The sequence below is a fragment of the Petaurus breviceps genome, unplaced genomic scaffold, assembly GCF_028583685.1.
Source record: "Petaurus breviceps papuanus isolate PSGF00001 unplaced genomic scaffold, PetGlider_PUasm1.0 190, whole genome shotgun sequence".
Lineage (NCBI taxonomy): Eukaryota > Metazoa > Chordata > Mammalia > Diprotodontia > Petauridae > Petaurus > Petaurus breviceps.
The window spans coordinates 5,976,804-5,999,230 of record NW_027185810.1 but is presented as its reverse complement, the minus strand read 5'-3'; the positions used below and the strand labels follow the sequence as shown (position 1 = coordinate 5,999,230).

The window sequence follows — 22,427 nt, the reverse complement described above, 5'->3', positions numbered from 1 at the left end:
CCTTCTCATTTCTCTTCAGACTGCACTGATTCTTATCCCACCTCCACCCTCCTTTTCTGTGCTATCATTTCACTTTAGAATGTAATTTTCTATAGAGTCAGACTTTGTATTTGCATTTACAGCATTTATGTCTGTGCCTGGCACATAGTTAACACTAAATACTTGCTGACTGACTAAAAACAACTATCCCAAAGTGGAAAGGGCAGCTTTGGTTGGCAAGTCATCCTGTAGTGGAGGTCTTCAGACTCTAATTGAAGAGATACCCACTTCTTAGAAAGAGATAGATTTCCTTTAGAGGCGAGATTGTAGAGGAGGTGGGGGTTTCAGGTATGGGCTGAACTAGAGAATGTCTAAAGTCTCTTTTGACTCACATTTTTTAAGAATAGTGGAGGCTACTCCATTGGATTAACTCTTCAGCAAAAGTGGAGATCCTAGTAGGGGCCCACACCATTTCTGAAACCAGAACATCTCCAACAGACAATGCAAAAACACATTGAAGACTGTAATAAAGATTTTATTAGGACAGTGTACTATACAAATTAGCAGCTTACAAACTGAATACCATGATTTGTTACAAAATAATGGTGCAGGTCAATTTTTATGACAATGAGCTCCTATGATTTCTGTATTTTTACACTGTAGTAATAGATGCTAATTTGAGCAAATACTTCCTGAAGAATATCCCTGACTGAGTTGGGAATATCTCTGTTAAAAATAGTTTTGTAATGGTTGTGTTGTAACAGAACTTGAACTATATACTCTTTTTGATGTGGAAATTTGCTAACGCTTTTTACATTTTTCTATGATGGTTCAATTTCATGAATACTATTATATTAAAAACATTTGGGAATTTTATGTTTGAAAACAAACATTAATATTACCCAAGATAAATAATAGAATATAAACTATCTTTAATGGGGACAGGTATGTTACAAATGAAAAGAATTTATTTAGAAATTTGGATAATCCTCAAACTCAAACTTAATTTTACCCACCAGAATAAATTTCCTCCTCAGCAAATCCTCATATACAAGTTAACAATAGTAAAAAAATAGGTTTCAATTCCTGTCTCTCCCTACCCAAAGAAAACAAAGTCAAATCAGCAAGAAACTGAAGAGTAATGAGGAAAATTTTACCTGAAAAAAGTAATTATACGCCAGTATAGTTTCCTATAGCTGTACTGAGTTAATAATGGTAAAACATTTGTGGTGTCATTAGAAATATATAACAAAACCATGAAAATGGACAATTATTTGTAAAATCTGTACAAGTTGGCCTAGCAAAAAACTTACATTATTCTGTTCATAGTAGAAATGTAATTTAGAAGATAAATGTATGTTCTTAAGATAAATCTGAATACGAAGAAAATAAATGTTCAGACAGTACCTTAGTTTAATAATATTCAACTAGACATATACAAATTGTCTTCCCTAATAGAATTTAAGACCCTTGAGGGCACTTCGTTTTTGTCTTTTATCCCCAGTGTCTCAGTATGCATGATACCTACATATACTGTAGGTACTTAAATGCTTGATGGATAAATTTTAATTGTGAAAGACTATCATGCAAATTTATTCTAGAAGTCCTTTCTAATACTGGCAGGTTAAGTGATTAAAATAGACTTTGAGATGTGAGAAAATTGAGCATTATTTGTCAGATTGTAATTTAACTCCACTTTATAACTGGGTAATCTGATCAAAAAGGCTTGATTTAAATGATGCAGCAAAAATCTGTATGAATATTAACTTTACAATGTGTTTTAGTCTTCCTCTTCCAAAGCATACAGGGCTGTTCATTACAATTTTAAGTTATGAATATTTGTAGAGTTTATAAAATAGTGATACTAGACTCCAGTAATAAATATCTGCATTCTCAGATACAATGGGTATACTTAGAGAACTCTCACTGAAATAATATCACAACTAAATTTCTCCCCCTTTAATTTTCTTTTATGTTGCTTACATTTTAAACCTAAAATATACAAATACTATAAAATACATGAATGTGATGGCAGTAAATTTTTCTAATACTTTTTCTTTCTTAGCTTGTAATTTCATGACCAAAAGAAGGTAGGGAGGCAACTAAAATCCCTATTAATCCCCATTAGTATATGAAGAGTGTAGAGCTTTGATGAGAAAAAAAAGATACTCGTATTGTTATGGTACCACTTGGTATCTGCTATAGTACTAGAATCCAATTTTCCCCAGTGCTTTAAATTACTTGTAATATAAGAGTGATAATGTCCAAGTTACAAAAAATAACAGTGATGAAATAGAGTACAACGAATAGTACTGGTAATTAGCATTATATACTATATAATATAGCAATATACATTAGCTATATTTTTCTGTCCCATAGAATAATTCAAATTTATAGAATTCTGTAAGGTTTAAAAAGTTAATTTAATTACTTGTTCATTTATTTTTCTGTTGTCACATTTTAGATTATGACCAAATCTAACATACAACTTCAAATAGTTTTTAGTAAGGCTGAATTTAACACCAAATAGTTTTGAAAAACAAATGTGGCTTGTGAAGTTTTAAAATAAAATTACATCAAAAAAGACCTCATTGTTCAAGTTCTGTAAACACTAAGTGTAAAAACATTATTCCACATAATTTCCATAGTAAATAGTGAGAAAAATAATTTAAAAAATTGGTATGCCAGTATTAACAGGGAGTCTATTTTTTTGTTTTGCCATATAGCAATAGGTTATTTTTAAAAGCTAAGAATATCAAAGGCTATTTTCTTTTACTACACAATTTCTATATTGTCTGACAAAAGTTTATGTAAGAAAATATTCTAGAATCATAGGTTTCAGACCTGCAATGAATTTAGATCATTTAGTCCAGAGGTGTCAAACTCACCTGCCACAAATGAGGGGAACTGGGTTAAAAATGTAATTGGGAAATGTTTAACAAAATAAATAAAATTACAATACAACACAGATAAGGTTAATTTGTGGTTTTCTGAGTCAATATGTAGCCTGTTCTATTTGAGTTTGAAACCACTGAACCAGGGCTTAAAATTAATTTTATAGATGAAGAAATTGGGACCCAGAGTGGTAAAGAGATTTGTCTACAATCACATGAAGAGGATTATAAATGGAATTTGAATTCAGATCTCTCTTGATTCCAAATCAAGTGCTCTTTCTATTATACCACACTACCTTCCTTTCAAATAAATGGAGATGCTGGCTATAATACGGTTAAAAAAAACCAAACAAAACCAGAAATACCTGTTTATTTGGCTCAAAATATCTCAACAGTGCTAACTTGGGCAAAAAGGGAAGAAAAACAGTTTTGTTTTGTTTTTTAGCAGTGGAATGAATAAAATGGCAACACATAGAATTACCATTCTTCCTAGCTCCTTAAATACTGTATTCCCTGCAACCAGCAGCATAGTCAATAGTAAACTGAGTAAATGAAACCATGGAATTCTTTTTGGCCCACTGATAATAAATATGTAGGATTAAGGAATTCCAGTGCAACTAAAGAATACTTTCAAACTCTGATCAATATCTGAAGACAACACTTCCTTTGCAAGTTATTTTCAAATGATTATTTCGTATTGGGAAAAATACAAACATTTCACAGTATAATGACATGTAAATGTATCATGAAATACTGAAGTTCTTTATTCAACAGATTGATGCAGTTCACTCCAACAGTATAACCATGTAACTATAAAGGATACAAAGTGAGGACTGATTATTGAGTGAAAATCCTATTTATAAAGATGTTACATCCAACTTCAGAACACTGAGATACACTAATACTTTCTTCATGCTGCAAACACAATTAGAATATTGTTTCATACTATATTATTTATATGCAAGAACTTGATGGAATTAATCATTTTTACCATCAAAAGGAAGTGATTATCTAAGTATTTATAGTCCACAGTGTTCCCTTTAGAGCACTGAAACACTTGCACATGAATATAGAGTTCAATTTATGGTGGAAATTTTACTTTTGATTCATTTATAAAAAGGAATCACAAACTTACCTTCCTTTAAAAAAAACATTGATAATATAGTAATAGACTTAATACTTGTGATCATCATCATGCAAGACTTGCCACAAAATACACATTTGGATTAAACATTTAGAATAGTGGTAAATTTGCACCATTCTTTAAGTAAAATGCAGTATATGTTAAAAAGCTTTAGGTAGTAAGAGATAACTGATAACCTTAGCCTCCACTGTCCAATTCACATCTCAATGTAGCCAATTAATAGGATGGTAGGGTAATAATTAATTTCATCCCCTAGGGGAAAAAAAGGTTGCAATCTTCCTAAGAGGTGTTACCTAGAAGGTGGATTATGTAGGTGTTTACAAAACACAACTGGACATTCTCCATCCGAAATTTCATTTGGAGACTCAAGGCTGAAATTACTCTCAACAAATCATCATGCCTTAGAATGTAAGAAAGTGTATGTCCATAGTTGATTGTGACATTACATGCCTTCTTTTCAACTGAAAAATTTGACACTTTTTCATTGAATAAGTATTGGTTTCTTTTCTGGTAAAGTTCTTTGGCATTCAAGTAAAGTCAATACTTTCAGGATAGTCATCTGCATCACACGGGAGCGACTGTTTAATTTCTGAATCACCAGTTAATCTAACCCAAGGATACTGATGGCCTCAAAACATAATTTTAGTCTTGTCATTATTACAGAAAGTATGGACCTCAGAGCTTTTTCTTGGCATCATCTAACCCCATTTCTTTTTACCACAATGGTTCCTGCTACAATGTCGTATGCTGTTCGATTATGCTGAAAAAACAGCAGTGTGATGAAAGCAGGAAAAAAAGAAGCAATAGAAAAATTCTTGATCAAGGCTCGAATAATGGACCTAAATATTTAAAGGACAAAAAAAAAAGGAATCAGGAAATACTCATTTTTAACATAAAATCATTTTCTTAAGTTTAAAATATTTAACATTAAATCAAAATCATAAGTATAGTCCACATTCATCTACAAAATACATTTTGCTTCTATTATTCAAAGTCATTTTTGAATAGCAGGAATTGTGATAAAATTCCATAACCCTTAAGTTACTTTCAAAGACTGTGACCCCATGTTAACAGGGGGAAGAAGAAAAAAAGGATTGGAATGTGCAAGACACAGAATTAATGACAATTTAAAGTGCTTTTCCAGTAACATAAAAAGAACACTTTGTAAAAGAATAAATATTCCACTGATTGCTTTTTCTACAATCATTCATTAAAGTGTACCTTCTAGCATCACCTTCTCTTTAAGCAATTCTAGAAAACTCCCAGTTTTTATCATATATGAAACTTTCTAAGGGTTTAGTTATTTCCTAGCTTTCCTTTCTTTTTGAAATTGGGCAGTTAAATAAGAAGAGCTTCAGAAACAGGTTCAAATCTTTTCAGCAATAGTTCAGCCTGGAAAATAATCCTGCAAATGCTAGATTTCTACCTTTTCATTTAAAACCTGTTCCTATTTGGCAATTTAAAGAAGCTTGTGGAATTTCAAACTGCAATGAGGACCAGTATTTTATTCCCTCTTTCTTTGTACTAACATAGGAATTATAGTCCTTAGTTTGAATGGCTAGGATGAGGCCTACCAACAGGAGTACTGAGCCTCAGAAAAACAAGGGTACTAGAAGACCCATGCTACTATGGAATCAGAGACCGAGAGGCAATCTTGGGATGAACATATAGTATTGACACTCAACATATCTTTGTTTAAAGATTTTTAATAAAAACAGAGCACACTACTTTTTTTTAAAAGTTCATTCCACTTGTGGATAGTTCAAATTTTAAAAGTTTTTCATTGTATCAAGCTAAACTCTTGTCTTTCTGCAACTTTCACCCACTTCTATTTCTGTCCTTTAGAGTCAAGCACAATAAGTGTAATGTTGCTTCCATGGCAACCTTTTAAAGACTTGAAAATAACCTCCTGTATTACATTCTCCAGGTTTAATTTCCCATTTCTTTAGTCTATCCTCTTGTGGTATGATCTTAAAACTCAACCATATTGGTTCCTTTCTTTAAAAAAAACAGGCCATATATATATATATATATATGTATATATGTGTGTGTATTTATTTATTTTCAATCTGCAAAAATCTGCCTTATTTCCTTCTGACCACCCTCCCCCCAAATGAGGATAAAAAACATTTAAAACCTCTTGTTCGGTGGTGCAGTGAATAGAGCACTGGCCCTGGAGTCAGGAGGACCTGAGTTCAAATCTGGTCTCAGACACTTGACACTTACTAGCTGTGTGACCTTGGACAAATCACTTAACTGCAACCACCCTGCCTCCCCCCTCCAAAAAGACACCTCTCCCCAAACTCCCTCTCCCCAAAACCCTCTTGTTATAAACATGTATAGTCAATCAAAACAAATTTCTGTATTGGCTATGTTTAAAAAAAATGTTTCAAGCTATGCTCTGAGTCCTTTACCTCTCTTTCAGGAGGTGGGCAGTATGTTTCATTATTAGTCCTCTGTAATCATGACTGGTCATTATGCTGATCAGAGTTCCTAAGTCTAAGCTAATTATCTTTACAATATTGCTGCTAACTGTATATATTATTCTTCTACTTCCATTTATTTCACTTTGCATCAGTTCATATTGGTCTTCCTAGGTTTCTCTGGAACCATTCACTTCATCATCTCTTATATCACAATCATATTCTATCATATTCATATACCCTAACTTGTTCAGTCATTCACCAAATGACAGGTATCCCATCAGTTCCCAATACCCTGCCACAGTAAAAACAACTATACACAATCTTAGAATATATCTTGCTTAGGACAAGTCCCTTAATATAACCACCCTCTAATTTTCCTTTTTCTCTTTTCCTATTTTCCTCCTGAGTGAAATGTATTTCTGTATCCAACTCTGTGTGTGTATGTATTCCTTCTTTCTCTGATCAGTGCATAAGAGAGATTCAAGTCAGTCATGCCTGAAACTCCTCTTCCCCTTTGTATAGATTTCTACTTGACCACCGCCATTATGAGGTAATTTTACCTAACTTTTCTCACCTTCTCCATCCCCTCCACCCAGTTAATTCCTCTTACCCTCCCTTTCTACTCTTCTTTTAAGAGCATCAAGACATAACAGAACTACTCCCAGGTCATCTATCTAATTAGATTCCCTTGATGACCCTTAGTTATAGTAGGGTTCAGAGGGCACACATTTTTCATTTCGCAATATTAGAATGTAAACAAGCTTATTCTTTAGTACCCTGTGATCATTTATGTTTAACTTTTTATGTTTCTCTTGACTCTTATGTTTACAGAACTTCAAAGTTTAAAAAAAGTTCTGGCCTTTTCATCGGGAATACTTGAAGGTCCTCTATTTCATTAAAGATCCATTTTCCTCCCTATAGGATTATACTCCAGTTTCTTGGTTAAGTTATTCTTAGCTGTAAGCCTATATCCTTTAGCTTCTGGAATACTACACTCCAATATCTATGCCTTATTATAGTAGTGGTGGCTAAATCATGTGTGATCCTAACTGTAGCTCCTTGGCACTTGAATTTCTTTTTTCTGGCTGCTTGGCTATGTCTTCTTTGAACTGGAAGCTCTAGATTTTGGTTATAATGTTACTGAGAGTTTTCATGAGGGAGTTACCTTACTTTCAAGAGGTGACTAGTGGTTCCTTTCTAGTTCTATTTTGCCCTTTGGTTCTAAGAGACATGGGAAGTTTTCTTTTATGATTGCTTGAAATAGGATATCTAGGCTGGGTTTTTGGTCATGGCTTTCAGGTAGTCCAAAGATACTTAAATTTTTCCTCCTTAATCTGTTTTCTAGGTTAGTTGTTTTTGCTTTGAATAATTATTCTTCTAAGTTCATCATTAGTTTTATTAGTATAGAATAAGCTTAAAAATAAAAACTTTAGAACTTACGTTGTTATATTAACATTTGAGGAAGGAATCACCAAAACACGGCTTGGTGCAATAAGTACTGATGTATCACATGTCACAACACGAAGTCCCAGCAAAAATTTCCCTGGAGTGGCTCCACCTGCTCCCCATATACAAATTATCTAGAAATAGAGATAAAAAATATGTAATTGGGAAAAAAATATTATTTTAAAAAAGAGGTAAAAATAAGGAAAACATTTCTCTCTCAATTTTGTTGATTAATAAAGTTTTCCCCAATTATCCTACTGTTTGCTCAATACTTGCTAAAAACTTTAAAGTGGAAGAAAAGCATTTTATGTAACATTATAATTTAAGTTTATCATGTGAAATCCAAAATTATATAATCTAAGATGTTTAAATATGTCACTTTGATTGCTCATTCCAGAGAGAGGCATTCTGTAGCTTCTCTTAGTGACCTAGTATATTCTGTCTAGCTCTGTTCCTAAACTGGCTTCAAATTAAGCTCCCCGAGGGCAGGGCAATATAGCTTATATTTTTACATCCTCCATATAACAAATAACAAAGGTATTAGACAAAGGTAGGGTTCTCAAGGATAACAACAAAATTACCTACATTTACATAGTATTATAAGGTTTATGAAGTGTTTTCTTCACAAAAACTCTATGATGTAGGTAATGCATCATTATCACTATTTTATAGATGAAAAAAACCTGACACTTACCAATGAAGTGACTTGTGGAGCTGTGATTCAAACCCAGGTGTTCTACTCCTAGTCCAGTAGAATTCTTTGTACTATACCCTATTTGCTTTCAATGAGCAAATCCTAATTTACTATTGATAAAGTTATTTTTTTTAAAGCAATCGGTGTTAAGTAACTTGCAAGGTTACACGCCCAGTTATTTTTTTGTGTGGGTGCCGAGTATCTAAGGCCAGAACCGATCCCAGGTCTCCCGACACTGGAGCTATTGATAAAGTTTTGACTGAGAATGAATGGAAGGATTAAAAAAGGAGAAAATTTCTATGTCTATAAAGACATAGTGAGTATTTGTGTGTATCTAAAGTTCTTATAAGCTACAAGCTGCCTCAGATTCTGGGCACAAGGTATAGTGGAAAGTACACTGACTTAGGAAAAACCTAGGTTCTAATCCTTAACTTACTACTGTGAACTTGGGAAAAATCAGTTTATTTCTCTAGTTCTCTGTTTCCTATAAAATGAAAGGGTTGGGCTAGATTATCTCAAAGTAATCTATCCAGTCTGAGACTTTGTGATTGTCAAAGGTTGAAATGTCCAATTTTGCTCTGTATTAATTTCTATCACCAAAATATTAAATGTCCTAAAAAATTTCTTGAAATACCAGGATCTTACCTCATAGACACAAACTAATAACCTGTATATAAGAGCCACAATCATCATTTTCTGCAAGTCTTCCATTGATGTATCCTCATCTATTTCTTCTATTATATAATGCATAGCAAACTTAGAAATATCCCTATAGAAAATAAAAGGCAGTACTTAGGTTATCAAGAATGAATTACAAGAACAGCTGAATAAATGACAGATTAACATTTTCTATTAAAGCACACCAATATTTAAAGGAAACTCTAAAAATGAATAGTTCTCTGGAGCAAGTACTTTCCACTCATTTTCAATATGCCAGATTTCACATTACTTAAGAATTGCTTCAGTTATCCCTTATTTTTTCAAAGAAACTTTCATTAGTTTACTCATGGAGTGGCAACTGTATGTCTACATATGCCATCCTAACCACTAGCATCTCATATCTTTCTGTCTCATCTGAATCTATACCTACAGTTCACCTACTCACATAATTTAGTGTGTGAAAATCTCAAGAAAATCTCTCCAAAATTTAAGAAAGTATTTGGATAAGGATAGAAAATGAAATAAATACTTTCAGTGGAATACTTCAATATGGAATATAGGTGATAAAGATGACAGATTTCAAGGAAGAAGAGTGAGATAGTAGTCCAGTTTTGCTGAGCAAGGGAGAAGTATTACATAAGACTTAATGAGGGGTGGCTAGGTGGCACAGTGAATAGAACACTGGAGTCAGGAGGACCTGAGTTCAAATCTGGCCTCAAGACACTTAACACAAAAAACTAGCCATGTGACCTTGGGAAAGTCACTTAATCCCAACTGCCGCCCCTCCAAAAAGAAAAAAAATGCCAATTTAAGACTTAAGGGGATTCAATAAACATGAAATAACATTTGATCCTAGAATCACAAGGTCAATGGAATTTACTGAGTAGGGAAGTGACATATATATTTAGATCTGTGCTTTCGGAAAATTTTCTTAGCAGATGTGTGGGGAATGGAACAGAGATGGGAAAAATTTGAAGCAGGGAGACCAATTAGGAAGATGTTGAAATAGTCCAGGTGAGAAGTGATAAGAGCCTGAACAAGAATGGTACATATGAGTGGAGAGGTGAGAGCTGTGAGACATAGGAGAACAAACAATATTCAGCAACTGAAAGGATATGTGGATTCAGAATGAGGGAAAGTAAAAAGTCAAAGATGACAGCTGTGAAAACCTGGGTAACTGGAAGGATGGTTGTGACCTCAACAATAACAGGGAAGATGAGTGAAGTTAGAGGGAAAAGATGTAATGCTATGTGTGATCAGGATCACAATTTAGACAGGTGGCTCTTATCTCCCCAACTATGAGGCAATCAAGGCAGTAGGAGATGAGCTAGAATTTTCTCAATTACTCCTGCATAGCTGCAGTGGATAGCAGTTAATTTAGTAGACAATACCTGACTCAGAAGGGTCAGGGGGTTTTGGGGGGGATAAAGGTAGGTTGTGGCTATGTTAGAGACAAGTCCCTGAGTAGCTATCAGAGCAAGGGTGGGAGGAGAGCACCAATATGCTTGTAAATGTTTTAAGAATCAGTCTCAGAAAAGAAAAATGGACATATAGCATATTTTAAGTTCAATTTGCATTATTAACATTTTCTTTGTCATTTTCTTAAGTCTAGATAATCAATAAAACAAATCAAGCCCTGAAGTGAGGTGTCTGCTGAATTCCAAGATAAAAATGCTCATGCTGAAATTGAACAATTGTAAACAGGCTGCAGCATATTCCTGAATGTAAGCAGTCTTCCCACTCTGCAATTAGTTATTTACATACCCCCTTAGGGACTGGTTGTCGACCTCTGGTATAATGCCATGTTCCCCATTTGGGAGAACATTGGTCTAGCCTTCTAGTAGTACCAATATGATTCAGGAGGCAGTCTGATGGACTCAATGGGTTCAGAGCATTGGCTTTGTGAAATTCCTCAACTTCAGTACCTTGCCAAAGGCTATGTTCAAATTAACTTTATGGTAAGAGGACAGAAATAAAAAGAGAAGATCAGGCAGCACAGAAGAATTAAGTGATCCTATGATTCATTCTATCTCAGATCCTCCAGATATTAAGTAAGTTTTCAGAGAAGCTCAGAATTTTGAAGGATGATAAAGGCCAATTAGGAAATATTTTAAATACAGTCAAACTGAAAATAAGTTTTCAAAGAGGTATTTATTAAGTTATGGTTTTTTTTTTTTTAACATATCTACCTCACAGAGAAAAAGAAAAAGATGGCTAGATAGTGAGTTTCTCCTTTCTCACTGGTGCTATTATCTTGTCACTATATATGACATAAGTCAAATTCTGGATACTTTTCTCCTACTAATTACTTTTAAAAGTCAAATGCTACCAAGAAACCCTTACATACCATTAAGCCCACAGAAATGCACACACCAGTCAATGTAGATTGAACCCCTGTTTTCTGGAGATTACAAATATTTCAAAGACTGTTTGGTCTGTAAGCTTCTAATTTTGTTTTTCCCTTTGACACAATGTTCTTTCAAAACAGCAACAGAAAAAGTTAAGTATTTATTTTAAAATACAGCTACATTTTACTAAAAGGAATGATTGCTACATATATATATATATACACACACAATTCTAAAATATATTAAACTACAGTAAATAAATTATATATAGCTATAGTAAATATATACTCTGCCAGCTTGTATCACCAAAATCCTATTCAAAAAAGCAAAAAACAAATTCTTTCTAAAAGGGCAAGATAGCTTTAAAGGGAACATGAGAAACTGAATTAAAATATATCTATATTATACCCCAAAGAGGTGAAAGACAGAAAGGTCCCATGTATAACAAAATAGAGCAATACTTTGTGACAGCAAAGAACTGGGAACAAATTTTCCCATTAACTGAGGAATGGTTAAACAAATTGTAAATGAATGTAATGAAATATTATTTTACTACAAGAAACGATAAATATGAAGAATTCAGAGAAGCACAGGAAAACTTAAATGAACAGATGCAGAAAGAACTAAGCAGAACCAAGATACAATGACTACAACAGTGTACATGGGAAGGGGAAAAAAGTACTTTAATTAATAAAGCTAATTAATTAAAATTAAATATAATCATAATGACTAAACTTGCACCTGAGGAAGAGATGAAAAAATATAACTCCCTTCAATGGAGAGGTGGTGGACAACTATGGAACATTTCACAAGCTGTCAAGACTCAGTTGATGTGTTGATTAGTTTTGGTGAGCTGTTTTTTCTTTCTTTTTTATTAAAAGGATGAAGGGAGAGGGAGAGAATATATCAAGCAATTAAAATAATACAATAAATTTATATAATTTGTTGTATCATTAAAAACAGGTGATTTAGGTATATTTATAACAACCTCAGAAAATAACTAGGTCTATTTACTTGTTTTAACATAAGCTGAGCTCCTGCTTATATTTCTTGATTTTGAAGTATCCAAATACATGATCCACTTAATAAAGTACAGTTGCTATAATTTGTTAGCCACTGGGATGACTAAGATGGTGATAGAACTTGAATTTAGATCATAAAAATATAGAAAAAGGGCAGAGTTATTGAGGACTTAATTAAAATATCATTTTATAATCTTATTTTTCTTCTTAAAAGTAAGGGCCACTGAGAAGCAGCTGATTAAACTATTGTTCATGGCTTAAATGTTCTTTATCCTTTAAAAGCTCCACTGTGAATGGACCACAGTAGCCTCTAGAGCCTGAAGAGCAAAATTGTTTCCCAAAGACTGACAAACAAGCTCAGAAACAGAAATAAGACCCTTGAACTTGAGGTTTCCTATCCCTACTCTAAACACAAGTCAGGTTCCTACTGTTATTATTAACTTTTTTGTTCTCTTTTATAGTTATTACTTAAAATCAATAAGGAAATAAACTTGAAAGAGCACATGAAAAACAAACTCAAAGTATACAACTGATAATCCTGTCTCCTGAGAGATTTGTTTATATATATTTATACCTGTTCAGCTAAACAAAATTTCTTTAAAAGGGAAAGTTGGGAGTAGCTAGGTGGTGCAGTGAATAGAGCACTGGGCTGTGGAGTCAGAAGGACCTGATGTGGCCTCAGACACTTAATACTTACTAGCCATGTGACCCTGGGCAAGTCACTTAATCCCAATTCCCCTGCCTTCCCCTTTCCAAAAAAAAAAGTAAAAAAAAAAAAAGGGAAAGAAGTTAAGTCTTTTTACTAATTGAACTTACTTTATTCCACTGACATGCATTATAGTTAAGACCATGGTTGCCTTTATAAAAAACAGAATAAAGAAATCCACCATCTCTGCCATAAACCTGTGTGCCAAGGATGGAATAGCATATTCTCTACCTGAAATAAGAAAAAAAAAAGTTAGAAAAATTGATTATTAGATTTTTTTATTATTAAACTAAATGTCTAATTTACTTTAGCATGGCTTAGCATACTAAGTAGGTTAGGAATGAGGAAATAATAGAGAAGAAAAATTATTATTTGAAAATTCTTGTTAGTAACTCATAATATTAATAAAATTAATACCAAAAATTAACATCTAGTACTGTTATACACTATTTTATATATTATATTTATATAATCTGATGAATTTAAACTCCATATAAAATATTCAATCCATGTAATTATTATCTCTTATCACCTTAGTGATAAAGGGTGTCACAGATATATCTCTTAACAATGTGGTCAGAACACTTTATTTCAAAAACAACAAACTGAATGAGGGGCAGAATTCAAGTAAGTTTATGCTTGAAAGAAATCATAATCTTATGACACAAAGAGATGAAAAATCAACTGCTCAAGTAAAAGGTGGAAGAGAAACTGCTAGACAACAGAAAAAGACTTTCAGGTTTAGTGGACACCTGATATGAATCAATAGTGAGATATGTCAGCCAAAAAAGCTGACGCAAATCTTAGTCCCTGTGAATAGAAATAAAGGGTCCAAAAGGAGGAAGACAATACCCTGATCTGATGTAACCAGACCAGATCAGAACACTTCTATACGATTAGTGTCAGTTCAATTAAGTTCAAAAAACATTTCTGTTTTAGAACATTTTAGAAAGGACAGCTGGAGCTCATCCAGGAGTTGACCTGTTTGGTAAAGGGTCTTGAAACCATGTTATCCAAAAAATGAGTTGAAAGGGTCGGAGATGTTTAGCTTGGGGAAGGCCTGGGAACAAGACAACCACATTCAAATACTTAAAATGCTGTCACGTAGAAGAGGAATTAGCCTAGTTTTGCTTGGTGCAAGAGAACAAAACAAAAATAATGAGGCAATTTTCAATTCAATATAAGGGAAAAACATTTTTAACAACAAGAATTGTTAAATAGGCTACCTCAGGAGTTAGATGAATTAATTACTCATAATAACTCATCATGGAGGTTTTAAAATAGAAGTTAGGCAATTGTGAATTTTTGGGGAAGTTGTAAGAGGGGATTCATGCTTCAGGAGTGGATTGGATTAAATAACCTCAATGGAACAGTCCAGACATAAAACCATGATTCCACAAAACTAAGCACCTTATAGTAAAACCAAAGGGAAGCATATATGTAGACATTCAGGATCTCAAATTCCTGTGTCTAATGTTACCTCACAAGATTTACATCAGCTATTAGATTTGCTAATCATAGAAATTTGTTGTATACAAGATTAACTTGTTATTTTGATGAATACTGACCAAGATAAAAACCCGAGTACTTGTTCTTTTCCCACAGATTAAGTAGCTGTCTGTCATTAAAAAAAAAAAAAGAGTCAAGAAGACCTGGGTTCAAGTCTTATCTCTGAAACACACTGACTGTATAACCATTTCAGTGGTGTAACCATCAACTCAGTGCTCTAGAAACTCTCTAGAACTATAAGATATACAGCAGATGTATGCATTGGTATATGCATTGGTAGAGTTACCTATATCAAACAGGTCTAATTCCTTTTTCTTCTCTTTTCTACATACCAGGCCCCCCCTTCCCAAACAAAATAAAACAAAATAAAAAAATTGTACAATTTTCTGTCAGGACAAGTAGATAGAAAGATATAACAGGGCCCCCTTCCTTCAACCGAGAAGCTTATTTTTCTTTCAATTTTTTTTCTATTTCCAATATATTATTTTTTAAAAAAGGTTTTGCCGTTGTTTCTTTACAACATAGTAATTCCCCAATTTACCCTCCATTTTAACAAAGAACAGTTAAGCACTGTTGTTGAACTGGAAATGATAAAACAAAAAATGTGAGACATGTAGTTGATACCCAACATAAAGGAAAGAGAACCCTGATAAATCCAAATTATCTGGTCCAGATGAATTATACTCTGAAAGAACTGGCAAATATGACTGCCAAGCCACTGTCTAGAGATTTCAAAAATCATGGAAAATGGAAGAGGTACTACAAGACAGAAGGGCAAATTTTGACATAATTTTCAAAAAAGGGATGAAAACAGAACTTATAAACTATAGAACTATGCGCTTAACCTTGATTTCTGGAAAAATACAAGATGAGATCGTTAAAAATACAGTTAGTGAATACCTACAAAGGTAGAATTGGTGATTACAAAGTACCAGAATGTCTTCATCAATAACAGATTATGCCTGACTAACTTCATTCCCTTTTTCTGATAAACTTACTCAACTAGTAGATGAGGGGAATGCTGTGGATATAGTTTGCTTAGATTCTGGCAATCTTTTCATATTATCTCATACTATTTGTAGGGAGAAGATGGAAAGATACAGATTAGATAACAAAATCAGACAGATGCGTAACTGGTTGGGTGTCTAGATGTCTCCAATGAAATCTTTTGGTCAATAATAATTTATTTATTATGTGCTAGGCAATGTGCTAAGTAAAGTGAACCCAAAAAAGAGTAAAAAAATATTTCCTGCTTTCAAGGCACTCACAAGTCTAACGGGGAAACAAAACAACCAATTATGTACAAACACGCCATATACCAGATAAACGGAAAATAATAGAGTATTTAACACTAGAATTAAAGGGGATAGGGAAAAATTCTTTGTAGAAGGTAGGATTTTAGCTAGGATTTGAAGCAAGTTAGGAAAGCCAGAAAGTAGAGATGAAGTTCTCCATGCATGAAGTACAGAGAGTGAATATGTCTGGTGTCAGGTGGTACATTATGTTGTTCAGGGAATAACAAGGAGGCCAGAGTCACTGGATTGCAGAATAAATGATGAGCTGAAAGGTATAAGAAGACAGGAAAGGGTGGGGTGAAGATTAGGTTATGAAAAATTTTTAACGCCAAACAGTATTTTATATTTGATCTTAGATGTAAAGACAGCCAGTGGAGTTTACTGAGAAGGGTGTGTGTGTGTATGTGTACATGTTTCTGTGTGTGTCTGTGAGAGAGAGACAGAGAGAGAGAGAGACAGACAGAGACAGAGACAGGGTCAAACCTGTGTTGGAGAGAAGAGGGGGAAGTGAAACAGTGAAGAGTCAAAGATGATAGCTAGGTTGTGAGCCTGGGGGAATGGAAGGATAGTGTTACCCTGGCCAGTAAAAGGGAAGCTTCAGAGGGGAGAGTTTAAGGGGAAAGATGAGTTCACTCTTGCACATGGTGAATTTAAGACATCTTTAGGATATCCAATTCGAGATGTCTAATAAGCAGTTAGAAATGTGAGTTTGGATGTCAGCAGAGAGGTTATGAATAGATTTGAGGATCATCATCATATACATGATAAATGAATCCAAAAATAAGATCTTATTGGAGATTGAGATCACCAAGCGAATAGTAGAAAGGGAGAATAGAAGAAGACCCTAGGACAGAAAGCCCTGTGGAATACCCATGGTTGTTGGACATTATCTGGTTGAAGATCTAGCAAAGGACAATGAGAATGCATACATAGTCAGACAGGTAGGAGAACCAGGGGAGGGGAATTTCCCAAAAACACAGAAAAAAGAGAATATCAATGAGAAAAGGGTGAATGACAGTGTCAGGCAGTAGAGTGGTCGAGAAAGATGAAGACAGAGAAAAAGTCATTAGATTTGGCAATTAAGAGATCGTTAGTAATTTTGGAGAACAGAGTTTCAGTTGAATGAAGGCACTGATAGTCAGACTAAAGAGTTAAAAAAATAGTTAAAGGGGGAGGGGGACATGGAGGCACCTTCTGTATATGGCCTTCCCAAAGAGTTTAGCTGAAAATGGGAGAAAAGATATGGATGGATGTGTGGATGGATTTTTAAGAATGGGATAGACGCAGGCATGTTTGTAGGCAGCAGAGAATCAGTCAACAGACAAGAAGAAATTGAAGATAAGAGAAAGTAGGGATAATTCTGCTGGAGGGAAAAAACAATGGGATGGATCACTTATGCATGTAGAAGGGTTTGCTCTGGAAGGAGAAGGGTCACTTCATTATGTGAGAGAATGAAGGATAAGAGAATGGGAGAAAGAATCTGGGTGATGTGAGATGAGGAAGAGGAGAGAAAAGGGAGCTCTCACTGAATGGCCTCAATTTTTTCAATCAAACATAAGGCAAGATGCTCAGTTCAGAGCAGGGAGGGGTATCTGTGGGAGGTACAAGGAGGGAAGAAAGAATCATTGTGACTGAGTAACCCAGGGATCTTTGCTTGGCCATATGCTATTTCACATTTTTATAATTGATATAAGAACACAGATGACATGCTCATCAGATGTCTTCAACCACAAAGCTGAACATGATAGTCAACAAGACAGATAGATGACAGAATTGGGATACCAAAAGATCTCGACAAACTATAGATGAATCAAAGACAAAATTCAACAGGGATAAATATAAAGTCTCTTACTTGGGCACAAAAAAAGTTTCCTCAAGTACAAGAGTCATAGTTAGACAGCTGTTGTTTTGAAAAAGATCTGGGGATTTTAGTGGACATCAAGCTTGATATGATACTGAGCTGTATTAAGAAGAACATAGCTTTTAAGAATGAGGTGACAGTCCCACTGTATTCTGCCCTTATCAGTCCTCACTGGAAGTACTGTGTTCAGCTCTAAGCACCACTGTTTAAAAAGAAAGCTAGAAAAGTGTTTATAGGAGGGCACATAGAATAGTGAAGGGCCTAGGTCATATAAGTGTCTGTTGAAAGAACAGGGTATGTTCAGCCTGAAGAGAAGACTCAAGGAGTTATCTGGGTAAGGAGGGTTACATTTACTCTGGCTCTAGAAGACAGAACAGGCAGCAATGGGCAGAGGGATGGAAGGGAAAGGAGAAGTTGAAAAGATGCAAGTTTTGATTGGCTTGATATCAGGAAGCACATCCCAATGATTATAGCTGTCCAAAAGTACAATGGGCTGCCTCAAGAGGTTCGTTCCCCTTCCTTAGAGGCCATCTTCAAGTACAAGGTGAACAGTTGCTTGTTGACTATGCTACAACTGAGATTCCTATAGTGTGTGGATTGGTCTTGACTCTAGAGATTCACTGAGGTCCCTTCCAACTCCTAAAATTCTGAGAACTTTGACCAATAAAATCACTGCTTCTAACAGTGTACACAACATTCTTAATTGAAGACTTGTACTTCTCTACAGAAAGGAGAGGACTTCTTTGTTCTGTCCTCAAGGACCAAGTTTATCACTGCATTAAATATGACTTCAGCTACCTTTTTGTGTCACTTTTGCTGACGTTATTTATAGTAATTATCATGTATGGTATTCTCCTGGTTGCGCTTTTTTTTTTGCTCTGCTTCAGGTCAAAATGTATATTTCTACGTTTCCCTAAATTCTTCATATTCTTGATTTTTCATTAGAGAGGCTATGTATCCTATTAGATAGAGAGTTGGCCTCAGAGCCAGGAAGCTCTGGGTTCAACTCCTGTCTCTGGAACATACTGGCTGGGCAACTCATTTAACTTCCCAGTACTCTGGGAACTCTAAAAGACTATAAGTTGCAGAGAAGGTACCAGCCTGCATTGGTAGCTTTTCTGGGAGCTTACCATACTAATGAAATCAGAGGTTCTACTTCTATTTATATGCCTATTTTTGCAGAGCAGTAACTGATCATTACATTCATATACCATTTTAGTTTTTAAAATGTTTTATTAATGCCATCCATTTTCACACTACAATTATTTCCTGATACACCTCCCACTGAAAAGGAATCCTCTCCTCTAACAACAAAGACAGTTAAAGAGGCTTAATAATTATAGGAAATAAACACATAATCTTTTGGGTAACAGTATATAGTCAAATCACTCATAAATTTAACAAATTCATAGGTATATCTGCCCACAGTCACCTAACCACCTTCAGCGATCATATATGTGAACCTCGGTCTTCTGACTCTACATCCCCGAACTCTTATCTACTTTACCATATTACCTCTGGTCCGGAATATAATACAAAACATTTCCCTCCCAGGAGGGTCTGCAGAAAAGGTCAGGTGGCAAAGAGAGCTTCCCTAACGTGGAGTTTAATGGAGCAAAGGAGAAAGAGAACTGTGGTGCACATGCGTGAAGAAGACCAGAAACCTAGTCGTGCCCTTTGGAAATTGCAGCCTATATGTCCACCTTAAGGAAAAAATCGAGGTCCGAAAGGTGCAAGAATTTCTGGGCTAAAAAAAGAAAAAAAAAAGAATACATAAGCAAATATTTGAATAAATAAAGGCAGGCACCATTGCTTTCAAATGAGCCCTACCCCCTTAGCTCACAGACCTAGACTCAGACCCAGAGGCAGACACACCCACCCGCCAGCCCACCCGCCAGCCTCTTACCTGCAGGACGCCCATTCTCGTTCTGCTGCCGGGGCGCGGTGACCCCTCCAGCCCTGGTCACCGGGGCTAATCGAGCCGATCCCTGCCAGTTGGGAGCCCGGGACCCCGGGGAGGGGGAGGAGGCGGCGGCAGCTGCAGGAGGGGCGGCGGAGGTCGTAGCAGCAGCCGCCGCCGCCGCCGCCGCGGCAGCTGCGGGGTCGGCCCCGGGCGGGGTGGCCAGACAGTAGAACGGGTTATAGTAGCCCAGAGGGGCAAGCGGGGGCCCGGCCGCCGGGCCGTTGAGGGGGCTGCTGCTTCCCGGGGCGCAGGACGGCGGCGGCCGCGGCTGCTGAGGCTGCGGCTGCGGCGGCGGCTGTGGCTGCAGCTGGGGGCTGCCGTAGGCGGGGAAAGCCAGGAGGCCGCTCTGCCAGGTCAGGTAGCCGCAGTACGACTGCCACAGCCACTCGTGCACCTGCCGGGAGTACTCGCGCGCCGTCGGCTTCTCCGCTTGCCCTTCGCAGCCACCGCCGCCGCCGCCGCCGGGGTCCGCTTCACTCTCGGGTGGCTCGGGCTCGCTCTCCGGACCCGCCTCGGAGGTAGAGGCTGCTGCGAGGTTCTTCGCCTCGGGCCTCACTGGGGCCCGTGACTGGCCTGGCTGCTCGTCCCGAGGAGGGTCGACGGCCGATGAGCTCGAAGTGGAGGCTTCGGTGTCGCGGGCCCCGCCTCGGTTCTCTCGCTTGCTGCGCTGCCTGGGAAGGAGGCCCTGGGCTTTTTCCGGCCCCTCCGCCATCGTCGCCACAGCCCCAGCCGCAGCTGTATCAGTCACTGAGCCGTCTGCTTCCCGATTGACTCTTCGCTTCTGAGCCCCGGCCCAGGCACCGCCGCAGTAGCCCTCGTCAACAATCTGCAGCCGGAAGCGGAAACCCCGCCCCTTCCAAACGTCACCGCCCCTTTCCAGCCGCAGGCTTTGCAGAGCTGCAGTGTTGGGGCGTTACTGCGGGCAGTGGCTGCTGTCCTCACTGGAGAGTCCCTAAGTCTGCCCTTTGGGGCCCAGCTTGGGCCGTGCAGCCTCGGGAGCCCCCAGGCCCGGCTGCAGTTTTCCCCAGCACTGCAGAAGGCCCTAGACCTCTTTCCTTGCCATTCAGCTCTACTTAAATTAGGGATGTCTGGGTGGAAGAAAGGCCCCGGGGAACCTTTCTAGAAGTCCCTCGGTCCCCACAGATGTGGTCATGCAGCCCACTCATCAACCCAGGGGCTGGGACTTAAAAAATAAGGAGAGGGAGGCCGGGTTTAAAAACCTTGTCTGAAGGAAGTGGGGTTTGGGAATGTAGCCTTGCTACCAGCACAGAAACAATGGTTTTCATTCCCACCCCAGGAAGAGGTATGTATCCTGGCTAAAGCCTACCTAGCCGCTGCCTCTAATCAGCAGAACTAATCTAAATTCGGAAGAAACTAATCTTATACATAAATATCTTGAGAAAGGACAGGGAGTGACTTAGAATTTAATAGCAAGAGGAATAGTTTTTTTTTTGGGGGGGGGGTTGTAAGAAGGTACACGAAACTCTTTAACATGATCAATAAATAGCCAATAAACTTTAAGGGTCTGTTTGCTAGATACTTAGCTAAGCACACACAAACTGGAGTCCTCGCTTTCAAGGTGCTTACACTCTAATGGGGAAGACACCAAAAAAAGAAGCTGAAAAGGGGAGGGGGAAAGTAGCCAATGTAAGGTATGAGAAGGAGGTACTTGTGGGAGCAGGACGGGGAAGTGAGAGAAGTCAGTCTCATTGACAGGTAGGAAATGAGACAGTCCCCAGCCTTTTCCTTAAATGGAAATTTTGGAATTCATGGTTTCACTTTCCAATCAGAGGTGCAGAAGGCACTAACTGATGAAGGTGTGAGGAAGTACCAAGGCTGATTTGATCTTATAAATTGGTGAGTTTTCCCAATGATAATGTTCTGGGGATATAGTGGATAATTGAGAGAAGACCCAAAGATCCTAAGAAGACCCAAATGCAGCCAGATACAAAATGAGACATTGTAAAAGGAATTGACTTGTTTGCTATTTTTGAAGTAGGGGTAAATGAGGAATAATGAGGTTGGGCGATGTGGTTCCAAAGGTATAAGTTACAGCATACAAGTCCATCTTCTTAAAGAAGTCTTTTCTTTCAAATAGTTATTATGAACTCAATCTTCAAGACTGATTTAAGCATGCTTTTAAGCTAAAGAATTTTTGACATAGGAATAGCCACTTATCTACACTATTGATCTCTTTGTAAATCATTGTCCTGTGTTTGAACATACTTTTTTTCTTGTTTTGGAGGACAGTTGGGGTTAAGTGACTTGCCCAAGGTCACAAGCTAGTTTTGTGTGTGTGTGTGTGTGTGTGTGTGTGTGTGTGTGTGTGTGTGTTGTGTCTGAGGCCAGATCTGAACCCAGGCCCTCCTGACTCTAGGGCAGGCACTCTATTCACTGTGTCACCTAGCCACCCTCTCGAACATACTTTTTTCAAAGGTATTATAAATATTATACTACTTCTGCTTTCCTTCAGTCTTTCA

At 36.9% G+C, this 22,427-nt stretch overlaps 1 protein-coding gene across 1 annotated transcript; it reads right to left on the bottom strand.

The window, feature by feature from the left end:
* Nucleotides 1-498: 498 nt before the first annotated feature.
* FAM8A1 (family with sequence similarity 8 member A1) lies at nucleotides 499-20,794 on the bottom strand. Its single transcript, XM_069092467.1, has 5 exons — nucleotides 19,891-20,794; nucleotides 13,430-13,550; nucleotides 9,229-9,352; nucleotides 7,884-8,023; nucleotides 499-4,856 (listed from the first exon to the last, which is right to left on the bottom strand). Exons 1-5 carry the CDS (start codon nucleotides 20,657-20,659, stop codon nucleotides 4,712-4,714), a joined length of 1,299 nt encoding a protein of 432 aa, XP_068948568.1. The 5' UTR covers nucleotides 20,660-20,794; the 3' UTR covers nucleotides 499-4,711.
* Nucleotides 20,795-22,427: the final 1,633 nt, after the last annotated feature.

Coding starts and splice junctions, on each gene's coding strand:
- FAM8A1 (XM_069092467.1), bottom strand. CDS start 20,659: ATGGCGGAGGGGCCGGAAAAAGCCCAGGGCCTCCTTCCCAGGCAGCGC. Junction 13,551..19,890: donor CGAGAATGGGCGTCCTGCAG/GTAAGAGGCTGG, acceptor TTCTTATTTCAG/GTAGAGAATATGCTATTCCA. Junction 8,024..9,228: donor TATTAGTTTGTGTCTATGAG/GTAAGATCCTGG, acceptor CTCTATTTCTAG/ATAATTTGTATATGGGGAGC.